This window comes from Gopherus flavomarginatus, chromosome 1, assembly GCF_025201925.1.
Source record: "Gopherus flavomarginatus isolate rGopFla2 chromosome 1, rGopFla2.mat.asm, whole genome shotgun sequence".
Classification (NCBI taxonomy): Eukaryota; Metazoa; Chordata; order Testudines; family Testudinidae; genus Gopherus; species Gopherus flavomarginatus.
This window is the reverse complement of record NC_066617.1, coordinates 327,008,378-327,024,142: the sequence shown is the minus strand read 5'-3', so window position 1 is coordinate 327,024,142 and position 15,765 is coordinate 327,008,378. Positions and strand designations below refer to the sequence as shown.

Below are 15,765 nucleotides of genomic sequence, written 5' to 3'. Positions count from 1 at the left end.
ATTTCTCCAGAAATCTCTTTCTTTCAGAAAAGCCTGCAATTCAAGTTGGTCAATAGATGTACGGTTTACTATGCCTGACCAAAGGTCAAACCATTTCACCATACAGTCTTGATGACCTTTGCCTGTTTCATGCTGCTGAAGTCTTTTTGACAGTGCTTTCCAAGCAGATGTTCCACGACGTAGCGGTATGTCGCCAGTGCCAAATAATTTACAACAAAACAAAAAATGGCATCTTTCTGAACTGAGTATATTAACCATGAATGTCTTATTTTCTTGCCATTTGCCATGGTTCGATAGAAATGAGTACTTGTGAACCTCCGTCTTTCCTCGTTAAATGGAAATTCGTAACTTTCATTCTGCTGCGGTGGGCCACGTGCAACAATGTCACACACTTGCCTGTCCAATATTATAGACGGCCAATCTCCTGGATCATCAGTCAGTGGTTTAGATTCAGATACTTCTTTCCCGGCAGCAGCTGGAATATCTGTCACAGTTTGTTTGGTAGAACAACTGGCTTCACCTTCGACCTCACTTGAAGCACTTCTGGATACTTCTGGGTACGATTTGTCGCTGCTAGCGCTGTCCGTTTCATGTGCCTGTACCTGTACGTTGGATTGCAGCGCAAAATACGTTGACAACTTTGGAATTTTCTCAAATTCCTTCTCGGCATCTTTTGCTGCCTTTCGTTTACTAGCTCCGCTCTTATACATTCTCTTAGATATCACAAAGCACACTTCTGCATTGGAAACGATAAAAAACTAAACAACTAAATTAATAACATTTATCCGCTGACCGCCATTATGAACGCAAATACACATTCTTTGAATGGGTCCAACTAAAATTCGAAACTGACCGACAGACAACTGATGTAGCCAATAGCATTATGATGTATCATAATGACTTCACAGTTTTGTCAGTAAAACCGACATGGATTGTGCAATAGCGTCAATAAATGTAACTTACCTAGTTATACCTTACTTTTTTTTGCCACTTTTAGGGGCCCCCTTCCTTGCGGGGGCCCCCTCCGGTCGGAAGGTACGGAGGGCGCTCGCTACTCCTCTCCTTCTGCCTGTCACAGTCCTTCCTCCCCCACCCAACTCCTCATCCCAGCCGCTATCTCCTTGCCCACCCACCTGTCTCAGTCACTCCCTGCCCCAGCAACTTCCAGTCCCACTCTGACTCATCACTGTCACCACCTTGGCTTCATTTCTCTCCTTACAAACCCTTCCAGCTTCCAGTCCTGTCTTCCCACTCAGCTTGCTTTTGTCCCAATTAATTCCGCATGCCAGGCTCCTTGCTCAGCCAGTTCCAGTCTCAAGACAGTCAGCCAACAACCAATCTCAGTTTTTCCCCCATCCCTACAAACTCATTGTATCTCTCTACTCCCTCCATCATCCCCCCAGGTCTGGCTCATCATGTGCATTCAGATCAGGCAACTTCTCCCATGCTACTTGAGTTCCGGCAGAACAAGCATTAAGAGCACAGGACAGACAGTCTCCCTGCTCTCATTTCCTGTGTCTGGCAGCACAGTGGCTCTCATATACAATTGCAGGGAAGTCCAGGTCATCACCTGCAATTCTGGGTTGTAGCATGCTCAGTGTGGAAGCACACTGGAGAATTTAGTAGCTGAATTCTTAACAAGACTCTATAGATCACGTGCAAACTGCAGTTTTTCAGAGGCTCATAACTTGGCCAAATTTGGATAATTTTTCGCAGAACATCAAAAGGCACCTTCTTGACACCAGGGTGAATCCCTGCCAAATTTCAAGTTCCCACTCCAAAGCGTGGATGAGCTAGTGCTTCTCAATTAAATGGTTCTGAGCATTTAAAAAAGTGGGCAAAACAAATATTTTATTAGCTTTTTGTTCTCAAAAACTTTTAGATGAAGCTTTCCCAAGAAAGCAGGCAGGCACCCAGCATGGAAAATTTCAGTTTAGAAAAGTTATAAGCAACTGAAAACAGGGTCTTATAATGGGAAGGGTCAGGCAAACTCAGTTATAGGGGATTCTACCAGGACACTTGTATTACAGTTGTGCTTAAAGACCTTTACCAAGAGCAGGGTCCCATTGTGTTCAGCAGTGTAAAAACACATTTAAAGAGACAGTCTCCCCCAAAGAGCTTACACTCTTCATACATCTGACAGAAAGTGAAAGTATTATCCCCAATTTACAGATTTTATTTAAAATCTGCAGTTCTCATTAACACTTTTGCAAGGCTTTTCATTTGATAGGATATTTGTGGGAACAGAACACGAAAAGGCTTGTGAACCCAGCAAAGTGAAATTGTTTAAGAATTCAATAAAAAGTCACAGAACTGTTTCATCATATCCACTCATCTCTGCTTACAACGTAATACAACACTATTTACCTGGTGTGTCTCAATATACTTACCACCACCAATTAGGGGTTAAATAATGATAACGGCATAGAGAGAAGTAAGGAGGGATGGAGAGGAAGAGACCAAGGAAAGTAGAAAGAATATGGGCCAAATTCTCTCCTGTCTTGAGATATGCTCGGTGCAGGAGAAACAGGGAAGCTACCTACCCTGCAGCTGCTGCCCCAGCCCCCGTGCCAACTGGTAATGATCCCTAAGCTACTGTCAACCAATCTTAAACCCAGTTAGCACACAGAAACTGCATCAAACCCAGCTCAGGATCTGGACCTGTATCTAGATCTACCTGAAAGACCAAATTAAAATAATAGAGTGTGTGGTGTATATAGAAGGTTGATGAAGACCAGAAAACTCCTCTAATGTTGATGATCCAGTATTACTTTAAGGCAGCTGGAGTGCTTCAAGCTCTAGTTTTTTATCACAGCTCTGAGAGGGTAAGACAGCTTTGTTTTCACATGGTCATTGATAATTAACCAGCTTTGTGAGAGGTTACATTTCTTCTAGATATAGCAGTGTGGGGATTTTAAAAATCAATTCCTGGAAAAGCTCCATTTCCCAGCCATCCTTTCCTCCTCCCACTCCTTGGGCTTTGACTCTCTACCACAATTTCCCTGCATTGGTTTGAACACAGATGGGAGAGGGGAAGGGGATTATTTTTAATCTGCTCCGGACATATTTGATTTTTTTTCCAGCCAAAATGTAAACAGTAACACCACCAGATATTTAAGGAGAGTTCACCGAGCCCTAGGATATTAATGAACATAAAGCAACCCAATCACATCACTGTAACTAGGGATCATTAAAACCCCAATCTTGCTAATTTACACCTCTATGATGGTAGTCAGAAAAATGAGAGGAAATAATAAAAATAATAAATAGTAAGTCTGTAACTTAAAGGGGAACGAACTGATTTACAAAATCACACGTAATTTGCATTGAAAGACAAAGATTGCTTCTGTTACATTTTCTAGAAATAAAATAATTGTGTTCAGAACAGTTTACATTTCAAGGAATCAGTTTATTGATAGCTTGAACTAATAGATATCAGAACGTTACTTGGGGGACATGGACAAGATTTTCAAAAGCCAATGCCTCATATTAAGTTCCTAAATGCAAATTCAAGCATCTAGGATTAGGTTTTCAGAAGTGCCATTAAATTTCAATAGGATTTGGTGCTTATGTTGGTTTTATGTATTTATTTATTCATTCATTTTTGGTGCTCCTGTGTTACTTCTCTATCTTTAAAATCCCAACCCTAAGCATGTGGCCTGATTTTAAAACGTGCTAAGCACCCCATTACATTAAGGTTAAATTTAAAAAGAAGATCAAACGTGTTAAGCTATTGAAATATATTGTTAAAATCACCCTTAGCTCTGTCCTGTAGTGACCCCCTGAAGCGGGGAAATCAATTGTGTGTGTGTGGAAACTTCCAGTTTAATTCCATATGGCACCACAAAAGTGCCTTAATTATAATCATTGATTCTTGCATGACGTCACGTGTTCGCATTATTTTTAAGTATACCTGAAGTTCTGAGTTTGTAAAGCTTGACTTTGAGATAATTATATAATTATGTAATTTTTTTTAGCTTTAAGATACTGATGCATACTCTTTACCCTGACTGAATTTTAATTTAGTTATTTTGTTTTATTTGTTTGTCTTGGAATAGAGAACAGTGTCTTACTAAGAGGTCCTTACAGCAAATTTCATGTGAGTAAGGATACATAGAAAATGATGGTTCCTCAAAGCGGTATACTCTTATTTGCCACAATAATATACAGCCTGGATCTCTGCGTTGTTCTCAGTCTGTGCTGGCACTCCATTTGATGTTTATGGGAGCCATGCACACGGATCAAAGGTAGTACATAATTTAAATGTCAGGTTTCCATACCCACTCTTCCGCCAAACCTGGCGAGTGTTTAACTCATACATGTGCCCAAACTGTGTATGGCTTTTACTGAAGTGCTCAGAGCTACATTTTGTAGCCAGAAAGGTCCCTGTCTGAGGTGAAGCCCATAACTTCTAGTCGCACTACATCATATCTTTTTGAAAGACACCCAGTCTTGGTGGAAAGACTCCAAGTGAGGGAGAAGTTACCACATCCTTCAGTAATCCGCACCAGTGGTTAATTCAGGTCTAATGTGCCACTTATTTCAGGTTTGATTCTCCCTCCCTCGGCTTCAGCTTCCAAGCACTGGATCTTGCTCTGCTTTTAGCTGCTAAATTAAGAGCCCCCTAGTATTAGATACATTCCCCGTACTTAGATAATTGTAGGAGATCAACTCACCTTAACCTTATCTTTGCTAAGCTAGTCAATATTCTACATTATTTCTCATCAATCTAGGTTTCTCATTCATTTCAACGGGAGTTCTGGATGCAGCGTGAGTGTACAATATGCTTCCGGAGCGCGCCCTCAGATCCTCGTCTGAACAGCTGTTTCTGTGAGATTTGTCCAGAGCCCAAGTGACTCAGAGGTTCTGCTCCTCCTCAAATGTGCTTCATTCTAGAGCCACGGGTCTTATTAGAACCTCCCAGCCTCTGATCATGGGACGCTAAGGAAATGTCTCTGTTTCCCTGGCAGGAGGGTATCTACACTCACCCTTTAAACCGCCTAGCTCATCTCCCTTCTCCTTTTCACTCTGGGACTCGGAAGAACAGAGGGATGATTGCGATTGCCAAAGTGCTAGGATCAGCGACGTGATCCTGCTTGAAATCAGCGAAAGCTTTGCCGTGGGCTTCCACCGGAGTCAGACAGGGCCAGGATACCGCAGCTGGAATTAAAACTGGGACCTTTTCCTGAGCTTCAGTTTGCTGGGCTGTTGTTAACCAGCGCAACATTCCCTTATCGCCTGCTCATGAAGGCAGAATTAAGGAGAATTAGCTGTAAATTATATGGAATTCATTTACTTTTAAGGGAGGTTGTTTGTTCTGTTTAGAAATGCTCGTTGCAGGGGGAGTATCGCATTAAGACACCGGCGGTTAATGGCACTACCTGGCGATGAATCCATTTGCTTTGGGTTTTATTGCCCTGGCTTGACTTGTCAGCCTTCTCCTTCTGGTGCGCCACTGTGGCGGTGCGCGTGGCCTCGCTTGCTCTGCGCACTAACCTCCAGGCAGAATGGCCCAAGTGAAACCATCACTGGGCGTTCACAGAGTCAGGGCTGTTCGTCAGCGCTGCACAGAAACGGCCATTCTGCGCAGCTACCACCGCGATGGGCCTCCGGAAAAAAGCCCAGAAAGAGGACTGGTATCTGGGGAAGGGCGTGTGTGTTTAGAAGTGACTTCGCAAAGGGACCATCCTCATGTTCCCGCTGAAATCAAAGGTAAAACTCCATTAACGATCGTGGAGATAGGAGCTGACGCAGAAGTTTGTTTACGTGCGAGAAGCCACCTTTGCCTGCAATTACTTGAGGCGAAGATGCACCAGTCTGCCCTGGCCATTGCCATCACTGAGGAGCGGAGCTCTGCTTAAAAGCCAGTGGCACACTATGGCCTGCTGCTGGGAGACAGCTGGCTATCAGAGCATGAGCTCAGCAAAGGGGGGGTTGCTGAAATTTCTGTTTTCAGCTCAATCCTGGGAACTACAAGTCCAAAGCTGCCAAACCCAGCAAGTATCAGAGGGGTGGCCTGTTAGTCTGGATCTGTAAAAGCAGCAAAGAGTCCTGTGGCACCTTAGAGACTAACAGATGTATTGGAGCATGAGCTTTCCTGGGTGAATAGCCACTTCTGTCAGACGCCAAGGCTCTGGTCCCGCAGTTGGTGAGCAGCCTGCTGCGAACTGCAACAGAGCAACTCCCTTTTACTAAAGTTGTACCCACCTGGGTAAGTGTTCGCAGATCCTGGCCCTAAAAGTGCGACATTAAGTGGTTCAGAAACTTGGGTTTTTCACACCAGACAATCCCGCTTCTACCTAAACCCGCCAAGGAAGAGACCCACCGGAGGAGACGTTTCTTTCGAGACTAATCATAATGCCACTCGGTGTGGACAACTCAAAGCCCGCAGCTTGCTTCTTGCGTTCCGCTCTAAAATAGCGCCCGGGGTTTCTTGCTGGGGGAGAAGCTGGAGTGGGAGGAGAGGAGCCAAAGTAGCAGCCGTGTCTATCAGTAATTCCCGCTAATAAAATCCTTTTTTCACTCTCCGCACTGTAATTGGTTTACAGCCTTTTCTGTTTATTTATCCATAAGAGCTGCTGTTAAATGACTTGGGAAAGCAATTGCTTAATGGCTCAATATTGAATCAAATGCGCAGTGTGCTTTTTAAGCGGGGCGGGAGGGGGGTACGCGAATGGATTCATAGCGGAAACTCATTTTAAATGTAATGGACTGGGAGGTTTTATGATCCCCGGGAACTCTGCATTTGAGCAATCTGCTCAGCCCCTTTCGGCTCCGTGGCATTGGTTTCCGTTGTCTGCCACGCACAGAACAGCTGATAACAGGCAAGCTCTTTGCCAGGTCCCTGGGCAGTTGTTAGCCCCCCTCCCCCTCCAAAAGGCAGACCTATGGACCCAGAATGTGTCTCTCATCTCGGGGCCCTCAGCTCTGCCCCCTTCGCCGTGGGCCCGCCGGGAGATAGGGACAGGATGGAATGTTCAGCTTTGCGCTCCCCACCTTGCCCCCCCCCCCAGCGATTGGTGTTAGAACCAAACCACAACAGGGGAGTCAAGGCAGCGATTGCATGGAGATCGCTTTGCAGAAACGCACCACGAGACAAGGAGTGCAAGGTAAGGCGCGCGCGCGTGCGTGTGTGTGTGTCCGCTCGAGAACACGAGCAGGTAGGGAAATGATCTTTGTCCTCTTCGGTAGCTCTCCGCCTCCTCATAGCCTCGTCACCAAGTCAACCAGCACCAGCTTAGAGTACATTATCTCCAAGGGTCAACACGTCTCAGTCAAGCTGCAGAGAAGTCTCCCAAACTACCCTGTCGGGAATCAATGCGTTCGCTATCGGTCGCTATATTGATAGCATTGTGGTCTTCCGGAGCAAATACCCAGCAATGTCTGTATTCACTCCAGGGCAGGGAAAGATTGCAGAGAAGGCAAATCTTTGCCTCTTTTCACTACTTGTCTGCCACAAGATTACTACACACAGGTGGTCTTTTTCCCTAAGGAACGTACACATGTACACACTCCTGTGTCTACAACACACACCCCTACTTCTGTCTATCCACATCTGTGTGCCTACATTCTCACATAGGTCTACCACATCCATATACACACAAGTACATACAAAGGCATTTTGCAATTTGAATAGCACTGCAACCAAAAGAAAAAAAAGGACGTTAGGATTCACCCCTTGCAAAGAGGTTGTGAAATATTAACACAACACACAACAATAAGGAGTGAACATGAAAAGGACACAGAATGTCTACCCAACTTTTCAAGCAAATTTACATACCTACTGACAACATTTTCCTCGATATTTGGGGAAGAGGGCTGTGATATTGTGTATGTTGTGTTAATAAATTGCGCATATCTAATTGTGTGAGAGAATATCTATATCCGTGTGTGTTTATGTGATGCCTGTGTGGTTTTGCTGATAGATGTGTCTGTGTGCCTAGACAGAAACAGTTACATAGAGATATACAGAGTCACTTGAAAAAGCAGAGATCTGACTTCCCCGGTTTGTGGAAGGCAATGAACCCGAGGCTAGTCAATGTGCTTTGAGAAAGGATTCGTTTTCGTTATCACTTGAATTCTTAAGTCTCACGTCGAAGTAAGTGACAACGTGATAAGCAGCGAGTGGCCTTCCTAATCTAACTCACACACGGAGATAGGGTTTCCCAAGTTAGAGGCTTAAAATTCAACAATCCTGGGCACTTTTTGTTGATTGAGCCTAGACAAACTTTAGTGAAAGCACAGCCACCTGCACTATCTTGAAACCTGTAATATAGACCCGGCCTCTCTCTGCCCCCACCCCCTACTTCTCTCTTTCTGTACACACGGCAGATGCAGAAACCGCGGCGATGCATTGCGCAATGTGAGTAACAGAGCCTAAAACACCTCCCCTCCCCCCAACCAGGGGTGCTTAATTCCCACTCCCTTTCACACCCAGAACACATGCCCCGGTGTGATGCGCTACGTGTCAGCACTGTGAAGACGCCTGCCGCAGAACCGGCGCTTCCAGCCCTCCGAGGAAAGCGAAACAAGCTCACCCACCCACCGAGGGCTTCTTCTTATGGGAAACGCACCGCCCAATGGGGAGCTGAGGCAGGCGCACGTGGGGAGAAGTGGAGCCTATGGGGAGGCAACCCTCGGACGGCCCCGTCTCTGTTTCATCGTCAGTTCCAGCAGGTGAAGCGGACCTGTCAAAGCAGACGTACAATCTGCCCGGAGTGGGAGCAGCTGATGTTTCACTAGCTAAGGTCCCCTTCTAGCCATGAACACTGAAGAACAGTATTATGCATCGACCCAGCTCTACAAGGATTCGTGTGCGTTTCAGAGATCCCAGGCACAGGATTATAACCAGAACCCCCCAGCCTGCCTCTACATGGGCAGACAGCAGCAGACACCCTACTCTAGTGCTTTAGGTGCGCTGGAACAAGGCAGCCCGCCAGACATTTCACCCTACGAGGTACCCCCCATTACAGAGGATCCAGGGGTCTCCCATCTTCATCACCATCATCACCACCACCCTCATCACCCTCAGCTTCCTCATCCCCACCAGGAAGCTATTCCTTTTGCAGATGGGACTGACACTGGGGTTTTAGAGGAACCTAGAGTTCAGTTGCCTTTCCCATGGATGAAATCCACCAAATCTCACGCCTGGAAGGGACAATGGACCGGTAAGATAGTCGCCTTCTTCTGCTGCTGCTGTTGCTTCCTCTCCTTCTGTCTTGTACAATGTCAAGGAAACCTTGTCATCACTAATCATTCCCCTTCGGGTTATTAAATGAAGCTTACTTTTGGGATAGCCCCGTGTGTGATTACTTTAGGGAAATTCCCTATCATTTGTTAGCTGTTTCACTATGAAGTAAGCCAGGCTCGCAAGATTTATCCTGTAAATGTTTCTTCTCTTCCACTTCCACAAAATTCCTGTTTTAGGAAGTGTTGGGGTCAGTTTGGCATTAGCAACAGCACCAGTTTTAAATGGGGATGTATTTCAATGTCCTGAGATCTACGAGTCCGTTTTCTATTTCAAACCTATATGTATAGTATAGTCTGGCAACTCTTGTATAATATAAATCTGAACCCTGTATCCAGAAATATGTACCCAGTTATGATACCTTTAATGAAGCCATCGCATTTCAAATCAGTAAGAAAGAAAAGCTCAGGAATAAATCTCAACTGCCTTCAGTTTTCTACTGGGTGAAGGCAAAGCGATTGGAATTATACTTAGTCCTTATGTAGTTCTTTACTGTTGCAAACCACTGAACAAATATTAACTAATTAAACTAATTAACTAATTAGCACTAAGTATCAGGCTGAAGTTGATACTTATCTAAGCTAAACACACAGGGTGCTGCTGTTTCAACTCACCTGACCAGGTGCTTTTGTACTGATCTCACTGCCAGTTTGTTAGCTGTAAATTCCATGCGGTCACTGGGAAATATTCAATTTGTTGCGACACTGTCCCGTGGTAACCAGACCCAAACTCTCCTGGCAGTCAACGGGGTGTGCAAAGATTGCGAGGCGGAGATCCATGCCTAGCAGAAGGGCAGAGGGAAACACAAGGGCCCCCCATCTTCCTCCGTGTGTAGACAGTGAAGGTGAAATCCTGGCCCTATTGAAATTAATGGGAGCTTTGCCTTTTGACTACAGTAAGGCCAGGAGTTCGCCCTGAGAGCTGTACCATTAACTTCAGGATCTGATCCGGAAAATGCAGTTTTTGCCACTTGTATCAGTGCTCTCAGGGCAGAGGGAGCGCCGGATGGGAAATGGACAACTTCCAGTGGAAATGCCCAGAGTTACTCGCAGTCAGATTAGAAAAGGTCACGTTGTGCCATCGCTTTGAGAGCCCCGCGTTGATTTCACTGTGTAAAAACCAGATAGCCCAGAATGTCCTGCAGAGCTCACAGCCAAGCTGCTGCCTGAAATGCCCTTACAATATACAGAGTAAAATAAAAGACATTTTGAAAGTAATATTAAACGCTAAATTTTGTAATAAATAACGCCACAACCCCGCCTACCTGGCCGTTCAATTTTCGTCTGTATGCTATTGTTTTAGCCTTACTTATTATGCCTTTCTGTGGAAACCTTTTAAACCTGGGTAGGGGACACAATACACAAATTGAATTAGCTGCCTGCCACCAAGAGGAAGAAACTCTCTCTGGACAGAAAGTTCCGTTGTAGAACAATATTTCTGTCTCTCGCTGCACAATGTTATCTTGCCCTGTGCCTTGTGCACTCTTTGTCACACCTCTACAGCAAATATTACATTAATGGTTGTGTTCAAACAGACAGTTGAAAAGGTAGGGAAATATTGAAATAATGGTGAAATATCCTGGTAATTACGTTAAATTGAAAACAAGAATCAAACTGTGTTCTTTGCTCCTTACCCTGACAATCTGAAAAGAGAAGAAACCACTGCAGGAAATGGACGTCTTTCCTTTCCCCCATTTAAAGGGCAAATATATTCGAAGGGGCTTTGATCTGGGGTAAAATCATAGCCATTTCACATGCGTTTAACAAATAGAAAGAAACCAGATATGTGTCCTCTTTTCTCGTAGTTTAATATAGGGAGAGATCCTTGAAACCTAAAAATCATTAACAGACTCTCCCATACTGACTTTTTCAATTAATCTAAGTAGCTTCTGACATAAAAGCTTGTTCAGAACATATGTTTGAAATATATATATATATATACACACACACAATGTAAACACACACATGTATAATATATACACACGTATATACATATATACTCACATGTTATGTACACATGTTTATGTAATTTGCATAGAGTATGTATTCTATGTAAATTTACGAATATACGCATGTATATGCACATTGCATATACTATTGACGTATATTTGTATGAATGAATGAGTGCTTATATTGAGAAATAGCAGCTTCCTTAAGAAATATCTGGAATTAAGTACATTTGTATTAATGGCGTAGCTGGTTATTGGCAGTGGTATCTCCTACAAACTGGCCCGATTCTTAGCGATGCAAGGATTCTGGGGAAATCTACAGCGTCACCTTGTTACACGTTAACATAGACTGGTTAAAGCAAATATGGGATCAAAAATATTTTACATACAAATAACCGTAAACAACTGGGGCTTGAGCCTTTTCCGATAGCAGTCAATGGCATTAGGACAAAACCCTTGCAAATTACCGGCCGATTAAGGAAAACGTCTCTTTCCAGGGATCTGCCTTTCTTTTTGTGAAGTCGAAAGTGAATATGAGGTTTGGAGTTATTATAACAACAATATATTTTTGCAGTTCCATGAACTGAAAATAGCCAGTAGCCGTTGACTGCAGTGGAGTTTGGGGTGCTCGAGGAAAGGAGGAGTCTCTAAATTAGACCGAGTCTAGTGGTTTTAAAAAAAGGTTTAAACTTGTGCACAAGAATTATAACCCCCGAGGTTCCTAATGTCAGTGCGGAAGGACCCTCATTTTGTGAAGCGGTTTTTCATGAGAATTTAGGAAGTCCACGAAAGCAAAACTGAGCCTTGCCCTCATATTTCTCCTGCAAACTTGCTCTTGAGTTCCCGTCGGGGGCTTTGCCTATGTAGAAACATGATTCCTAAAACCCACCAGGCCCTGCTCTCCGAGTTATGGCACCGCCTTCAACCGAGGCAGGGTTCGTAGGGGACACTCACTTACGCTTCGGTATTTGCAGCAGTGTCCAAAAAATCTTCTTGTTTTTCTTTACAGAGGTATTGTAATACCTAGGCAAAAGGACGGATTAAGGACACATTCTCTCTAAACGTCCGCGCTCCTTTGAGTTTCGCTCAGCCGGACAATATTTTTTTTCTACATGCAATTCGGTTTTGGTTTTATAATAATGGGAAAATAATAATAATTTAAAAAATGGACCTTTAACGATGAGTGGCAGGATAAACCGAACGGCTCATGTTATTTAAATGGGTATTAGTGCTCCCCCCCAGGTATATAATAATAATAATTAATAATCGTTCAGACAGTAGCTTTTCCCTTTTCATGCCTAAAGATCTTGTGTGTTGTGAAGGCTATTTGCTTAAAACAACAAAAATTAATTAATTAAACGGTACTACCTGTCTGAAGCGTGTTTAACCTGAGAACACCCACATACAATACTCATCGTCCAGCAAACACCCAGAGGAAGGGAGAGCTGGCTGGGAACTAGCAATCTGTTATAGGACTGCCCGGATGGGTTTTGCACATGAATTGTGCCACCAGACACATAGGTTTATTCACAGCTGTTATTATGCTAGGAAGCCTGCATTCCGATTAGTTAGTTGCAATAGGCTTTAGGGCCCGATCCGGCTGTGCGCTCTGTTTCAGGTCACTGGCCAGGTCTGCCTGAGTAAGGACTGCAGGATCCAGTGTTCTTATTTGTTTCGTTTTTGTTTGTTTGTGTTTTTTTAACGAGACTCTTCAAATATCCCTGTGGAACATTGTCTCTGTGGATACAACAGACACTTTTCTTTTTTCAGTTCCAGCATTTGGGGAATTGTATTTACCTTTGTAAAATGACTGGGATGATGGCTGGATTAGGACTAATCCGTTGCAAATTCCCGGCTGATTAAGGAAAACGTCTCTTTCCAGGAAGCCGCCTTTCTTTTTGTGAAGTCAAAAGTGATGTTGAGGTTTTGAGCTAGAGCAACAATAATTTTTGCACTCCTGTGAACTGAAAATAGCCAGAAGCCATTGACTGCAGTGGAGTTTGGGTGCTCCAGGAAAGAAGGAGGAGCCTCTAAATTAGACCGGGCCTAGAAGTTAAAAAAAAGGTTTAAACTTTTGCACCCGAATTATAAACTCCGGGGTTCCTGCTGGCAGTGGCGAGGGAAGCTCACTTTCGTACAGTAGCCGTGATAGCGGCGTGGCAGAGTCTCCGAAAGTCTGTGCGCTGGGCGAGAGGCGGCCTGAGGTGTTTGGGAGTTTTAATTTACAAAAAACAAAAACAAAAACAGGTGGTTTTGTCACTCAAAGGCAGCTCCGATTTTTGAAAAGCATGAAGTTTACAAATCGCCCTATGCCAATAACCATCAGCCATGGTCACAAATGCACCGGCTGTTATTTTTTCCCCCAAGAGGCCATATCATTTCGTCAGTTTTGGGACCTTGATTTCAACTGGGGACTTGCACTCAAACACTGATGATACAGCATGGCCCGGGGATTTTACTCGGTGTCCATACCATACAGCGAGCGTTTTGTTACTAACACGGATTTACAGGTAACAAGCGGAGCAGCTTCGGACTAGTGTCTACGCTCTGTGCCGATGTTTTTAAAGAAACGCTTTTAAAAATCCACCTCGGCCCTGGAATGCCTTTTCCTTGTTAGTTTCATTCTTTAAGGGCAGAATCCATACCCCCCCTTGTCAATTTCTTGGGCTGGATTTGTAAACCTGTGGAGATGCAGACAAGGATTTGTGCCGGGGTTTGGGCTCAGTCTGTTTTATTAAAAACCAAATACGCCCACACGCCCTTGATTTCAGTGTTGTGTGGATCTCGAAAGAGAATCCCCGATCCATTAAACTGCTCATCTGTGAGTGAAAGGGAAAGCCTGGGGGGAAACCTGCCTCTTCCCTCGCCCCAACCCGGTTGTATTCTGAACAAGAAGATTCTATTGCCTTTTCAGCGTAGCTCTGGGTCCTAGTCCCTGGCGGGTAGTTTTTAACTCTCCCTTCTCTTTAGGTGGCTCCTACGTGGTCGAACAAGAGGAGAATAAGAGGACGAGGACCGCCTACACGAGAGCGCAGCTCCTGGAGTTGGAGAAGGAGTTCCTTTTTAACAAGTACATCTCCAGGCCCCGCCGCGTGGAGCTGGCTGTCATGCTGAACTTGACAGAGAGACACATAAAGATCTGGTTCCAGAACCGGAGGATGAAATGGAAGAAGGAAGAGGATAAAAAGAGGGGAGCAGGGGGCGGTGGAGGAAACAGCAATGACGTTGAACAAGACTGTGTGGTGTCCTCTGGGGAGCTGCCGGGGAAAGAGGAGCTCCAGCAATGCCACGCAGGGAACCTGGCCTCGGCCGCCTCCAGAGAGCTGCTCCCCTCCAGCCTCGCTGCCTCCCCCCAACCCTCTAGCACCACCCCGCGAAGGCAGCAGGACGCTCGGTGAAAGGACCCCCCCCTGGCCTTGGCAGGCGCCACGTGGAGGGGTAAGAGTTAAAGGAGAGGGGCCAGGGGTGCGAAGCCTCTGGGTCAGGTGGACCCTTGCCACGCGCCCCCGGGGAGCCCCTGTGCTGTATAGTTACACCGGTGTTCTTGTGGAAACATTAAAGGTGTTTGGCTGTAGCAGAGAAAGGCTCGGTGTGGTTTGTGGGGGTGGGGGTCCTCGCTCTACTTTCTTAGCACCTGTGCAAGATCCTGCCTTTAACAAAGAAAATGTCCTCTTCTGCAAGGGGCGGCGGGGGCGGGGCAGCCTGGCTGGGATTCCGGTCACAGGAGCCCTCCTTGCTCCGGGCGAAGTTGATCGTGGGGGGCAGCTTCCCGAGGCCCGTTCTCGGTCCTGCTGCAGCCAACCTTAAAGCACGGCGCGGAGGTTGTAGAAATAGCTGTCCCCACTGGAGGAACACTGCGGAAATAAAGACAGGCGCAGTTTTCCGCCCTTAACTATCCCGTGCATCAAAGTAGTAAGCGATGAGTACTGCGCTGCACAAACTCCAGGCAATGGAGATCTGGGGGCCGCAGGGGGAAGCCACGATCTCTCGTTCAGTTTTGATGCAGTTGTTGAAACTGAAAATATATAGTGGGCCCGGTTCTTCAAAGGTGCTGAGCCCCGCGAGCTCCCACTGACTTCATCTGGAGTTGTGGGGGATTCTCCCTTCTGATATCCGGCCCGACAGCTACAGTGACGGTGGTTTTCCGCAAGAGGCACACGAAACATTGGTCACTCGCTTTCTTCTAAACTGGATTTTTCCCCCTTTGAGAAAAATTACCCACACTTTCTGCAGGGTGCACTTGTGTTTTCCTGGAGACACGGGGCTGATGACTCAAAACTTCCCTTGGCTAGCTAGCTCGCTAGAGCATGTTCTCTCGGCCGGATGATGTGTGTCGAAATACTTGTCTCTCTATCATCTATAGGTGGGCTTAAGGAGAAAGCTAAGTTTTGAGTAACCAATTCTGTCTGTGTCTTCAGAAAAATGATTGCACGCAGGAGGCTTTGGGGAGTGTGCCGTGTATGTCAGTGGCGCCTGCTTTGCAGCTGCCTCGCACACCCCGCGGGGGAGCATGGAAAACATTCCGTAGCGCATGTTAAACCTGCGGGGCTTTGGAATTAGCACCCCCTGA

At 45.5% G+C, this 15,765-nt stretch overlaps 1 protein-coding gene across 1 annotated transcript; it reads left to right on the top strand.

Annotated features, from left to right (window-relative positions):
• Nucleotides 1-8,725: 8,725 nt before the first annotated feature.
• Nucleotides 8,726-14,593, top strand: PDX1 (pancreatic and duodenal homeobox 1). The gene is made up of 2 exons (XM_050937328.1): nt 8,726-9,167; nt 14,166-14,593. Exons 1-2 carry the CDS (start codon nt 8,762-8,764, stop codon nt 14,591-14,593), a joined length of 834 nt encoding a protein of 277 aa, XP_050793285.1. The 5' UTR covers nt 8,726-8,761.
• Nucleotides 14,594-15,765: the final 1,172 nt, after the last annotated feature.

Excerpts from the sequence above, each read along its gene's own strand:
- PDX1 (XM_050937328.1), top strand. The coding sequence starts at position 8,762 with ATGAACACTGAAGAACAGTATTATGCATCGACCCAGCTCTACAAGGAT. Across the intron at positions 9,168-14,165 it reads CTGGAAGGGACAATGGACCG|GTGGCTCCTACGTGGTCGAA; the intron begins GTAAGATAGTCG and ends CCTTCTCTTTAG.